Genomic DNA, 12347 nt, shown 5'->3' with positions numbered 1-12347 from the left:
GAGTGATGAAAGGTGCCACAGAGGTCCAATACTCTACTCAACCACCAGTGGGCCGCTGTGGAACAAGCCAGTGGGCTGTTAGCAGGCTAGCAGTGGCTTGCTATCGTCTTTTTGTAAATGCTAGGATAAGCAACAAGATTTTACCAGTCTGCTATATCTCTCAGAATGACTGTCCGAATTAAACCTCCTTTCCTATCTACGTTGCTTGATTTTGTCTGATCTGCAGCTCATACCCTGTAGAGTTGAGCCCCTTCCTACAAAAAAATACATATTAACCATTCCACCATTTTCTGTTTCCACTCTTCTGGGAAGCTTTCTAGAAGATTTTGGAGAGTGCCTGTGGGAATTTTTGTCCATTCATCCAGAAGAGCATTTGTGAGGGTAGACATTGATGTTGGACGAGAGGGCCTAGCTCACAATCTCTGTTCTGGTTCATCCCAAAGGTGTTTGATGGGGTTGAGGTCAGGGCTCTGTGAGGGCCAGTCAGGTTCTTCCACACCAAACTCACCCAGCCAGGCCTTTATGGACCTTGCTTTATGCACTGGGGCTCAGTCATGCTGGAACAGATAAGGTTCCTCCCCAAAGCGCACAATTGTACAAAGTAAGACATTACAAAGTGCTAATTCTCCTTTCTACAAGTTCTCTGTAATCATTACTCTTTACTGTCTTCCAGGTTTCTCAAACACTAGAGGGCGCTCCCGAGTGAGTCCGAAATCAATGGGTTAAGATGGAGCATTTGAGCAAAATCATAGTTCATAAATGCTTAAACATTTTTAATGTAAAGGAATGCATTTATATCCTGAACACAGAACTATGGAGGACCAGATTTGCCAAATTGAAAAAAAAAAATTAAATAAAAAAAATGGCTCAATAAATTAATTAATAAGTAAAAAAAACCTAAAAGTATATATTGCTTATTGTGATTGTAATTACACACATTTCCTTTTTCTGCAGTTATATATTTCTCAATGTATTTATTTATTTCTGTATTATTTGTTTTGTTTTATTTATGCCATTTTATATATTTTTTCCTTATCTATATTTTTAACAGTTGTTCGCTTGATTCATTGATTCATGTATTAATTTATTTCTTTTTTCATTAATTCATTTATTTATTTCTGTATTTCTTCGTTCATAGGATAATGAGGGGGCGTGTTTTTCACGTTCAGGCTCAGCAATCAAGACCAGAAGGAGAAGAGCTGATTAAACTGTTCTTTCACTCCATAAAGAGCTGCAATGCCACGAACAGACAAACCTGCCGATGAATAACTCTCGATGTCTTCCACAGGCAGTGTGTGAGACGGGCGTCCAAATGTCTGCGTTTGATCTGAATTTTGCAGGAAAAGACGATGAACCACCTCCTCCACAGTTCTGAACACTACTGGTCGACCTCTGTATCAGCAGATCAGCTAAATGGACCAAACTGTCCCCACAGCCTCCAACGGAAGAGTCAATAATCCGGACCTGCATTTTCAGCCAGATCAGCCGAGACTCTCAGATCTCTGACTGTCTGCTGTCTGTAAGCAGCCACTACTGTACTGTCTTGTCTTTAGGAACCGCTGAGAGAGCAAGACGCGCACAACCGATCTATAGAGTCTGATATCGATCAACCAATAGGAATATTAAGAGGCTGCGACATCATTGACTGACTGCCCCTTTATTGGCATGAGGGCAAGGAAATACAGAAATAAATAAATAGAGAAATAAATAAATAAATAGATAAATTAACAGCAATGGAAATAAATTAATAGAAAAACAGAAAAAATATTAATAAAGAAACATAAATAACAAACAATAAATACAAAAATTAGTGAGAAGGGGAAATTACTAAATAGACATAAATAAATGCAGACAATAATTTATATGAGATTTTATTTATTAATATACTGTAAAACAATAATAATTATGTATATTTATTTTTAGATTTATCATCATTATTCTTTGCAATTCTACTTCATATATTAATTTACTAAGTCGTTTATTTTTAATTTTCTTTATTTTTAATTTTGGAAAATCTGGTCCTCCATACAGAACCGCATAAAACATTTTAACGCCACTGTTATATTTTTAAGAGCTTTCAAACTCGAGTTAAAGGAGTTTAAAACCGCGTTCATGGACGTCAGTGAGTGTGAACAGCCAATGAGCTGCTCCGCTCGCCAACCAATCAGCACTCAGTAGCAGTAATGCTAGCGTCCCGCTGCCTAAAACTCGTTTGTTCTAGAAAAAAAGAAAACATACAGGTAAGTTTTCCTTGCTTTTTAGTGAAATACATCCTTCTACTTTTCATAATCAAAGGAAAGTTCCGGGCGAGAGATTCGAAACTATTTAAACTTTTTGTTTTTAGCCGTTTAGCTGCATTCGCCCCCATTCATTGAGGACTCGCTCGCGGGCGCCCTCTGGCGGTTATGAGACAGCGGGGGAGCCAGGAAGAGGCCAGGCTCCTCATAAACCGGCTTCACTACGAACGCCCAATCAGAGCCGGTTTAAGAGGAGCTCGGCCACCTCCTATTCCCCCCCTTATACCAAAAACAAGACTGCTGAACAGTAGAGGGCGCCCGCGAGTGAGTCCTCAATGAAGGGGAGTGAATGGCGCTCAACGGCTAAAAACGAACAGTTAAAATAGTCCCTAATCACTCGCCCAGAACGTTTCTTTAATTTTAGAAAGCAGACGGATGTATTTCACTAAAAAAAAACAAAGAAATTTTACCTGTATGTTTCCCTTTTTCTACAGCAAACGGGTTTTGGCCAGCAGGAGGCGGGCTTTACTGCTGGAGCGTGATGATTGATTGGCGAGCGGAGCAGCTCATTGGCTGTTCTCGCTCACTGACGTCATGGACATACATGAGGCGCCGTTTTAAACTCTTATAACTCGAGTTTAAAAGCTCTTTAAAATATAACTGCAGTGTTAAAATGTGTTACGTTTTTCAGTTTACAGGTAATGATTGTATTCTTTTACATTAAAAATGTTTAAGCATTTATAAACTATGATTTTGCTCAAATGCTCCATATCAACGCATTCATTTTGGACTCGGGAGCGCCCTCTAGCGTTTGAGAAACCGGAAAACATTGCAGAGTTGTAATTCTCCTGCGTTCATCACCTTGAGGTCATGTTAACCCACAAACAGCAGGGGGCGATCTGACTGATTTTGCCTTATTACATCAATTAGGTCTCTTCCAGCTGTCAGTCGTTTAGCAAGCTGAGGCTTTAAAGAGAGCTTAAATTCCCACTCAGAGTTCAGCTCTGCACACCGCAAGGATGGCTTTATGTCTGGGAAGTTTGATGGTGTTCAGTTCGTTTGCTTTGTTTTGGGTGCGAGGAGGTAACTGTGGTGGTACTTTGTCTTATGGTTTTGTCTCTAATCATGTATTTATACTGAATGTGGGTCTCTTTCTCCAGAGGTCTCTGTGGATTGTGGCAAAAGCTCTGTGTCGGTACGGTGGAGTGAACCGCAATCCCTGACTGACCCCTGGCTTCTCCGCCTGGGTGACTGTCCTCCGTCCAGTGTGTCTCTTAGGCCCGGGGGTGCAGAGGCTGTGTTTCATGCGAGGTTTGATGACTGCAGTTTCAGGAGACTGGTGGGATTCATAGCAATGCACACTTGTGATGGCTGAACCCCTCACAGAGACACTGACGTATTACTGGCTGTGTTGAGACTTAAGCTTGTTCTGTGTTGAAGGTGACCGAGAATGAGGTTGTGTTTGAAAATGAACTGTCATCAGAAGCTTCCTCCCAAAGCCCTTCAGACTTCTCCTGCCCTATTGTCTGTGCTTATGAAAGGTACTGTATGGTATACTGAGCATTTGAATTCAGTTAAATCTGCTTCAGTACATATGATAGTCAATGCCTAAAGGACAACTCCACCCATTTTTTTTTTAAAAAATCATCATGAAATGGTTGAGGTGAAGTTGTTCAGTGGTGGTGATGGGAACCAGACATCTTCGGATTTTAATGCCACCGAAGGCTCCCTCGCAAGAAGTTATTAAACTTTTTGTGAGGGAGCTTTCAGAGGCATTAACCCTGGAATGGTTAATGAAGTCTGGCCTTGTTTTATGATAGTTTTGGCTTAATGTATTTATCTGATCATGGTGGAGGGATACATGCAGGGTGTTGTAAGGCAAAATAGTTGCCAAAGAAAACTAATTTTTGGTTTATGGTTATTCTACCATCAGCATTCCATATAAAAACTCCAGGAACACACACAGGTTCACTGGGTGTTTTGGATAGTAAATAAAAGCTGTATTTCTGTTGACATCGTGACCCCTGATTCTCACTCTGAGATTCTCTACAATGAACTTCACACCAAACTGCTCTGAATGACCGTTTACATCTCAAGGACAAACAAATTTAAAATGGTGGAATTCCCCTTTGACTGATTTTGGTTTGTAGGCCAATGAATAACAGTTGTGTGGCCTTTTCTGTTTCAGGCCTGCAGAGTGGAATCCACCTATGTATGATCCAGTGACCTTCCATGCTAATGGACGGGGAGACCTGGTCTTCCATATGAGTTTTATGAACGGTAGCACTGCAGCTTGAAGTTGAAAGGGGAATTTTTGCCTAGAGTTTGTAATATTCTGTAGCTCAGCATTATTCACAATTTTGTGGTTTTACTTTCATCAGTGTTCTAACTACAGTATCTAGCAAACATAACTTGAAAACATGCCCTGTGAGGTCTTAACTGCTAGCCTAGCCTCTCAGCTATAGGCCTATAAACACAACCAAGCCAGCATTATTGTAACAAAATTGTAAAGAAAACAGATTCTTTCTCTATTTAGCACAAACTGGATGAAATGGGCAAGTTTTCTTACTCCTTCAGTCAGAAAAGAAGCCAAAGTGAGGTACGGTAACTGTAGTCAGCCACAACAGATGTCCGTTCACTGGCTTGATAAGACTGGCACCCTCTGACTTTGCTACTGCTGGTCCACCCTTGGACCACCCATATAACTGGCCTGCTTACAAGATCTAGTTTTTGAACTCCCCAAATGGGTTTTAAATGCACAATCTTTTATTTTGGAAAATAAGCTAAAACAAGTCAGACTACTGAGAAATGAATGACTAGGCCTAATATAAAACTTTGTCAGATGTTGCTGACGCTGCTGCATTGGTTACAGCTGTATAACTAGCTTTGATATCGCTGTTTATTTACTAAACTTAATTTTCAAAGAACAAAAATAAAAATATGTACATTTTGACAAAAAAAATGAGCAATTAAAAGTGGAACTTTGTCTAATACTCTGCTTGACCATCAATGGGCTGCCTGGAAAACACGGAGCAAAAAAAGCCAGTGGGCTGCCAGCTTTGGTGGGCCAACAGCGGCCTTTGTGCTGTCTGGGACCTTGCTGAATTTAGCTTTTAGCTTGTCCTACCCAACTGACAAGTAATTTCTTGTCATTTGAGTAACCCATTCTTTGATGCAATAATTAAGAACATTACTTCAAGATGCATCATCAAAAGTGGGCTTTCCCAGTCTAATCTGTTAAATCTCACTATGGAGACAACTGCAGCACCACTGGAGGATGCCAACAGGCAGATAGTGATAATGTGCCTTACTTTGCCTGGAATGTCCTCTTGAGAATGGTACCCTTTCAAGTTCATTATTGATTTTAGGTCCAGTATTGATGTGTTGGGTGAGGCACAGTACAATACTCGCCCATTTTTCCAGAAGTGCGAATTGTTTTGTGCAATTCTTTGAGTGTTCAGATTTAGTATTTAGATTCAGTATTTCACCTTCTATGTTTAACTGTATATGTGATGGTATAATTTTCAATCGCATTGCAGATGACTTCAGTGATGTGGCCACATCAACGACTTTCTTCTTGGGCTCTCTGATACCGATTGCAGCTGTCGTTGAACAGCAGGCTCATCAGCCGCTGGTTCTGCTGCTGGAAGAATGTGTAGCTTCTGCTTCACCAGATCTATCACAAGACAGTGATGTTTACTCTATAATTGCGAACAAGGGGTATGTGCTTGTCGTGGCTGCTTGAACCACTTATTCGAAGCGTTCATCAAGACTGATGCAATGTCTTGTTCTTAGATGTCTGGTGGACAGCAAGAAGGCTAATTCAAGATTCTTACCCAGACGAAGTCCGTCTGAAATCAGACTCTATCTTCGAGCTTTCAAGTTTTCTTTTAGTGAGGAGGTAAGTATGCATTTGAAAACTGGTTATTGGGGGGTGGGGGGCTGGGCTGGGAGGGAGGGAGTGAGTGTTTGGACAACACAAACTACAACCACAAGAATGTGGAGTGAATTTTGCTTGAAAAACCTAATTAGTTTTATTACACCAATAGTTAAATTGATGCCGCTTGTTATACCACAGCCTTGGAGATACTGTGGTTCCACTGATGTGGGGCAGACTTGCATCTTTTGGGGCATTATCAACATTGAAAATTACTGGGTTGGATTTCACTAACAATATTTAACACTTGGATAAGATGTTACACTAGGGGAACATACCAGATGGTCTGGTTGGAGAGGATGGATATTTGCTGCAGGTGCTTCTAGCAGCCAGCATGAAGACAATCACTCAAACAACTCAACAGTTGGGGAAAACATTCCATTTCATACACTTCAGAAACAAAACCTCACCTTATTTTAAAACTGTCAAGAAATGGTTAATGTATACCACTACTCAACCTTGGGAATTAACATAGAGGGGTGCTTCAAGGTCATTAATATCAACCAAAATAATCAGTTTAATTCTTGTTTATTTCTATATTATTGAGGATCCTGGCAGGTGGGCAAACCTTGCATTGTATTCTGTGGGCTGTATGGCTTCTGACAATGTTCTTATGTCACCTATTTATGAAAAGAAGGAAATTAATAAATAAGTAAAAACAATACTGGGTGAGGTTACTTAAACCAGTAATTGAATTTTAGGAACTGCGTGAATGTACTAACAGATTCCAGATGAATCAAGGAGCGCTTGTGCTAAAGGAATGGGTTGAGTCACCTTTCCAGTTAACCTAGAATAAGTCATTCAGCTGAGGTGTTTGGTCTGCAAATGTTGCTTCTTTAGTTCAGCGTTGAAGCTGTGAGGCAGTCAAATGTCTCACTATTTTCTGTAAGTACATCCCCAAAACTTATTTTAATTTAAATTAATTTGATGGAAAGACCTTGTCTGAAGTGGTCTGTTTCAAGTGTTCAGCTACAGTTTCACTGAACGTGGTTTTATCTTAATAGTTAACAAGTCATTGTGTCCTAAATCATGTGGACAAGTCTGTATGGCCTTGATGAAGAGCTGGATTTTGTTGATGTATTTACAGGAAATATTTGGTTGACTTGACATTTAGTGTTAACAATGTTAGCCTTGTAGCTGAACTTCTTTGCTGATTGACTACATTTGTGGTAAGTAGGGAAAACTTGAGTGTTCTGGTTATTCACATTTCAACTGAAGCTGATAAGACTGACTTTCTTGTGTACTGAATTTTGGTATTGAATGATGAATTTTTGATACTCCAACATTAAAGTAATTAGTATCAAATATTGATATCAATATTTATTGGTTATCAGCTAAAAAACTGAAGCTAAAGTCTGTCTCCTAGGTCTACATTCACTGTAAACTTGTGGCTTGGGACCCCAAAGACATGGACAGTGGCAGAAAAGCTTGTCAGTATGATAAACAGAACGAAAGGCAAGTTATTTGTTTACAAAATGGCTTGAGGCTACTTATTTATCAAACTGTCAACTTAAAATGGCAATGGATTGCAACAGATCTGATTACCTCTCTGTAGATGGGAGCTCCTTGACAATCCTTCGGAGAGTGCCATCTGTGCTTGCTGTGATACAGTTTGCCGAGCAAGGAATAGAAGGAGAACCAGAAGAGGTTGGTATTTAAGTGTAACTGTGCTGTCCATTCTGTGAAACCACTGGACACTAACACCTTAATAACCTCCAGCTGTAGCTCAGTCTGTTGTGCTTGGGCCGCTTACCATCAAGGATTAAGCAGTGGCGCACAGCTGATGGATTTAGCAAGGTTTGTTCTGTTTTATTTCATTTAAATTTTGCAGGAATAACTTTAATGTCCTGTGATCTTGGAGCTCTAACTTGCACGTTTGCTTTCAAGGATGGGTAACCTCCCAAGCCGCTAGAGGTTGTTCAGAGTCTTTGGTGTGGAGGCCTACCAGTGATCCATCAAAAGCAAGAGGGATTCCTCATCTGCTCCACACCCTTGGAGTTGCAATGGTCTGGAGGTTCAACGAAAGATTACATAATTACATTTCCTACAATAAAGCTCATATGAATGAAGTTGGTGGGGGTTTTTGCCTTCTGTAATTCAGTGCTAGTTTGATTACACGTTTCAAAACTTAATTTCTTTTTAGATCCAGCTTTCTCAAAGAGCAGGAAAACGTTTTTAATAAAATCTTGCACTATGTAAACACGCTTTCAAAACGTGCCATTCTATACTAACTTTAAACAGTCCCTATATAGAAACTAAGCTGCCAAAACGACCTGATTTTAGGCCTTTAGTGGGTTTTACAAGCTGTTAAGCTGATAACTGCAGATAATCTGACTGTCAGTAACCCAATCAAAGTGTTCACATGCACTTTACTTGGGTAAGATGACTTGGTAATGTGAAGGTAATGTAAAACTCAAATGTCATGCTGTGGCTTTTAAAAAAGTGTAGTCTTTTGTGGAAAATATATACATCTAGAGGATGAGATTCATTATTTAAGAATATCATTACGAAAGTGTTGCCATTGCGTGGATGTGGTGTTAAACGCTAATTGCTGTTTTTCTTTGTTATTGTTATACAGGTGTAATCAAGCGCAATACGTGCCTGTCAGTATTTGTCACACTGGAGTTTTGTCCTTTTGAGAATTATTTGGTGAGCCCTTAGACTGAATTTTATAAGCTGCCCACTCTAAGTGTGCTGATATGAGCTGATGGAACCAGCGTCAACCAAATTTGAATGGTTGGTGCTGGTAAGAGAGACTAGTGGTGTTGAATGCCTTCCAATTGAAAAGTTATCTACCAAAATGTGGGCTGATGGGAGGTCTTTTCAAAGCCTTTCAGCCTTGAACACACTAACTGAGGTTCACTGGACCATAATGCACCTCATTTGCTGTTGGCTATGAGGGGAAGGTAAGCATAGTTGTGTTCTAGGCCTTGTTGCAATACTTTTATTTATTTTTATATATATATAAATAAAAAAATGTGCCCTCGTCCTTTCATACTCAGCACTTAAATGTGCAACACCTATGTTACACAAGTGGCCATTTGCAGAAAAAAAGGAAGGAGGAGGGGCTAGGGTCAATTTCCTCAAATGGAACACACACTCAGCCAGGTTGGCCTTGGTGAGATAATTGGCTGGCCATCTAGCAGAATAAAATGAAGTTGCGTCAACAGTCATGTTGGAATGGATTGGAACCCAAAACACAGTGGATTTAATGTTATGGTTTTGAAATGTTAAGCATTTAAAGCAGTTGCATGTGGTTAACCACTGTGTCTGATGTGGGCCTTTAAAGTTCTTAAAAATCCTTATTCTACAGGGCACAAGAAGTTGCACCAGCAGTCATGTGTAGTGGACAATTCAGCATATTGATGAAAGAATCAATTACACTGGTACTTATTCTCCTATGGGGTTCAAATATCAGCATATGTAAAGCAACATGACAGTTAAATTGCTAATTATACTTCAAAACTTACACTTTTGGGCTCCATATCACACAGTGATGTTGAAGTTTGCCCACATTTGCATGCATGACTATGAGATACACCATATGACCAAAAGTATGTGAACACCCCTCCTAAATATTGAGTTCAGGTGTTTCAACCATAGCCATTGCTAACAAGAGTATGAAATCAAGCATATATACAAACATTGGCAGTAGAATGGGTTGAACTGAAGAGCTCGGTAATTTTAAATGTGGCACAATCATAGGATGCCCCTTTTGCCAGGATTCGGTTTGTGAAATTTCTGCCCTGTTAGATCTGCCCCTGTCAACTGTAAGTGCTATTATTGTGAAATGGAAGCATACAGGAGCAACAAAACACAGCCACAAAGCAGTAGACCATGCAAACTCACAGAGAAGGGCTACTAAGTGTTGAAGCATGTAGTGTGTAAAATTCACCTGTCCTCTGTTGCGGCGCTCACTACAGAGTTCCAAACTGCCTCCAGAAGCAACATCAGTAGAATAACTGTATGTCGGGAGTTTTCAAGGCTGAGCAGCTGCACACAAGCCTAAGATCACGAGATCATGAGAAATGCCAAGCGTTGGCTGGAGTGGTGTAAAGCTAAATTTATGCTTCACTATCTGGCAGTCTGGCGCATCTGGGTTTGGTGGACACCAGAATGGGATGTCCAACAAGCTCACATAGGTGTGATCAAGTGTCCACATACTTTTGTCCATGTAGTGTGTTCTGCTGTCTAGACAACTTGTCTGAAAAATGCTCACACATTGATAGTTTAACTCTATTATATATTTTAGACAAAGTGGAAAAAAAATATTAGTGACCAAAAATGAACATTTTTTATGGGTCATTTATTATTATCAAAATAAGATACAAAGCAAGCACTGAACCTTTTCTGGTTCCGCCATCTGTTTATAGTTTGTGGAAAAATGGGTCGACTTTCAGTAGACCAAAAAATTGTGAGTTCAGCTTCTTTTATTATAAGGGTTTAAAATTACATCACCCATCTATTTGACTGGACAGAAGACAGTAACAGCTCTCATATGACACCCACCTTTTGAATGTAGCTTATGAAATATGAAAGTTATGAAGAATATGACGAAGTGCATTTTGGAGCCACTGGTGGTCTCATGGAGTTGAAAAGGTTAACACAAAGTATACACTGATTTATATCACTATATGTAAAATTACCAAATGGTTTAAACAAGCGAGGTCATTGATAAAGTCAGAAAATATTACATTAGCTATATTACATAGATTCATAAGTAGTATTACACATATGACATACATTTTATAAGCTAGCCCAGTGTCGTAGACAGAAATAACATTTCTGAAACACAGCAAAAGTTCTGTATTTTTGTTTGGATCAGTCATCCTGACGATAACAAACATGCTCATTTCCCAAAATCTTGCAGATTTTATCTGCCTAATTCCAATGTCCAGTATATTGGACAGTGAACCCATTAAAATCAATAAAAAACAATATTATCCCCAAAAATCATTGAACATCATCTTCTGTCACTCCTAAATACACATAAGATTCTACTTTTAACAAAATAAACAAGCATCTTGAATGACTGCATTTGTAATACAGATGTCTATTAAACTAATCAGAGCATAATTTATCATACAAATGTCCAGCTTACTGGACGTTCAAACGTAGCTCAAAACGTGTGTATTTCTTTTTTACCTTTCACAAGAGACCCTCTAGAAGGACACAGATACTAAAACATTTCTTTTTCAAATTTTCCGTTCCACCTTAAATGATGCTGCAGTTCAGTCCTGGCGCCCGAGCGCACTGAAGTAGCTGCTGCAGCATTTAAGGTGGAACGGAAAAGTTCAGTAAGAAGCTGGAGAATACGAAGCCGCACGAAAAGAGGAGCGAGATCGAACTGCTCCGGAATGAACACTTGGTTCTTTGAAATATTTTAACACGGTTCCTTTTCAAATCATTCTTACTAAGTTACAGTAATGATATCCGGAGTGCATCACTCCGAGTTTCCCCTCAACTCTCAGTAGGTAAAACAGGCTGATGGTAAGATGTGCTGAAACATTAGTCAGCTGTAGTCATTTGTTAAGCCACCTGATATCGTTTAGTATAATCTAGAACTATTCATCATTTCTCTGTGATCTGTAGCTACTCAAAATTTGGTAAACTACGTTTATGATGGATACATTTCTGCTGTATTCCTTATCACTGGTTTCGGGCGCTGGTTAAAATCAGGTGGAATCGAGGAGTCGACTCCTTAAAACCAACCATCACTGCTTCAGCGTCTCGGCTTGGAATCGAGTCCAAAACTCAAACGCCTGGAATCACAGAATCGACTCTTTGGGATCCACTCCAGTCCCAGTGATTCGCGGTCTCGTGCGTCGCTCTGTGGGAGAAAGTCGTTGGAGCTAACCGTCGTTCGCCCGGACTGTCATTAGCTACGTAGCTAACCTGGGTTAGCAAAAAACAGCGTCAAACCTCACTTTGAAAAGATTGTTAGTCGTGTTACTTAAACAATAATACAAATAGCGCAGATTTATGTTGCTTTGACACCGCAGATATGAACAGCTCGCTGAGTTTATAACTACTTTTTGCCCATCTTGTCTGCTAGCTGGCTAGCTAATTGTTAGCTCCCTTAACGTTGGGATTTTTTTCACAGCGTGTTTTTTGTTGTTTAGCTACAGACTGTCTATAAACTGACCCACGGCTGCTTTCATTTCATTTTGGAA

At 39.8% G+C, this 12347-nt stretch overlaps 1 protein-coding gene across 1 annotated transcript; it reads left to right on the top strand.

Moving 5' to 3' along the window:
* Positions 1 to 3245: 3245 nt before the first annotated feature.
* LOC118825858 (zona pellucida sperm-binding protein 3-like) lies at positions 3246 to 8189 on the top strand. The gene is made up of 10 exons (XM_036596708.1): positions 3246 to 3320; positions 3398 to 3576; positions 3678 to 3778; positions 4426 to 4517; positions 5777 to 5957; positions 6033 to 6138; positions 7541 to 7629; positions 7730 to 7821; positions 7894 to 7971; positions 8062 to 8189. Exons 1-9 carry the CDS (start codon positions 3257 to 3259, stop codon positions 7938 to 7940), a joined length of 951 nt encoding a protein of 316 aa, XP_036452601.1. The 5' UTR covers positions 3246 to 3256; the 3' UTR covers positions 7941 to 7971; positions 8062 to 8189.
* Positions 8190 to 12347: the final 4158 nt, after the last annotated feature.

The sequence above is a fragment of the Colossoma macropomum genome, unplaced genomic scaffold, assembly GCF_904425465.1.
Source record: "Colossoma macropomum unplaced genomic scaffold, Colossoma_macropomum, whole genome shotgun sequence".
Classification (NCBI taxonomy): Eukaryota; Metazoa; Chordata; class Actinopteri; order Characiformes; family Serrasalmidae; genus Colossoma; species Colossoma macropomum.
This window is presented reverse-complemented; position numbering and strand designations above follow the sequence as displayed.

Coding starts and splice junctions, on each gene's coding strand:
- LOC118825858 (XM_036596708.1), top strand. CDS start 3,257: ATGGCTTTATGTCTGGGAAGTTTGATGGTGTTCAGTTCGTTTGCTTTG. Junction 3,577..3,677: donor ACTGCAGTTTCAGGAGACTG/GTGGGATTCATA, acceptor TCTGTGTTGAAG/GTGACCGAGAATGAGGTTGT. Junction 6,139..7,540: donor AGTTTTCTTTTAGTGAGGAG/GTAAGTATGCAT, acceptor TCTGTCTCCTAG/GTCTACATTCACTGTAAACT.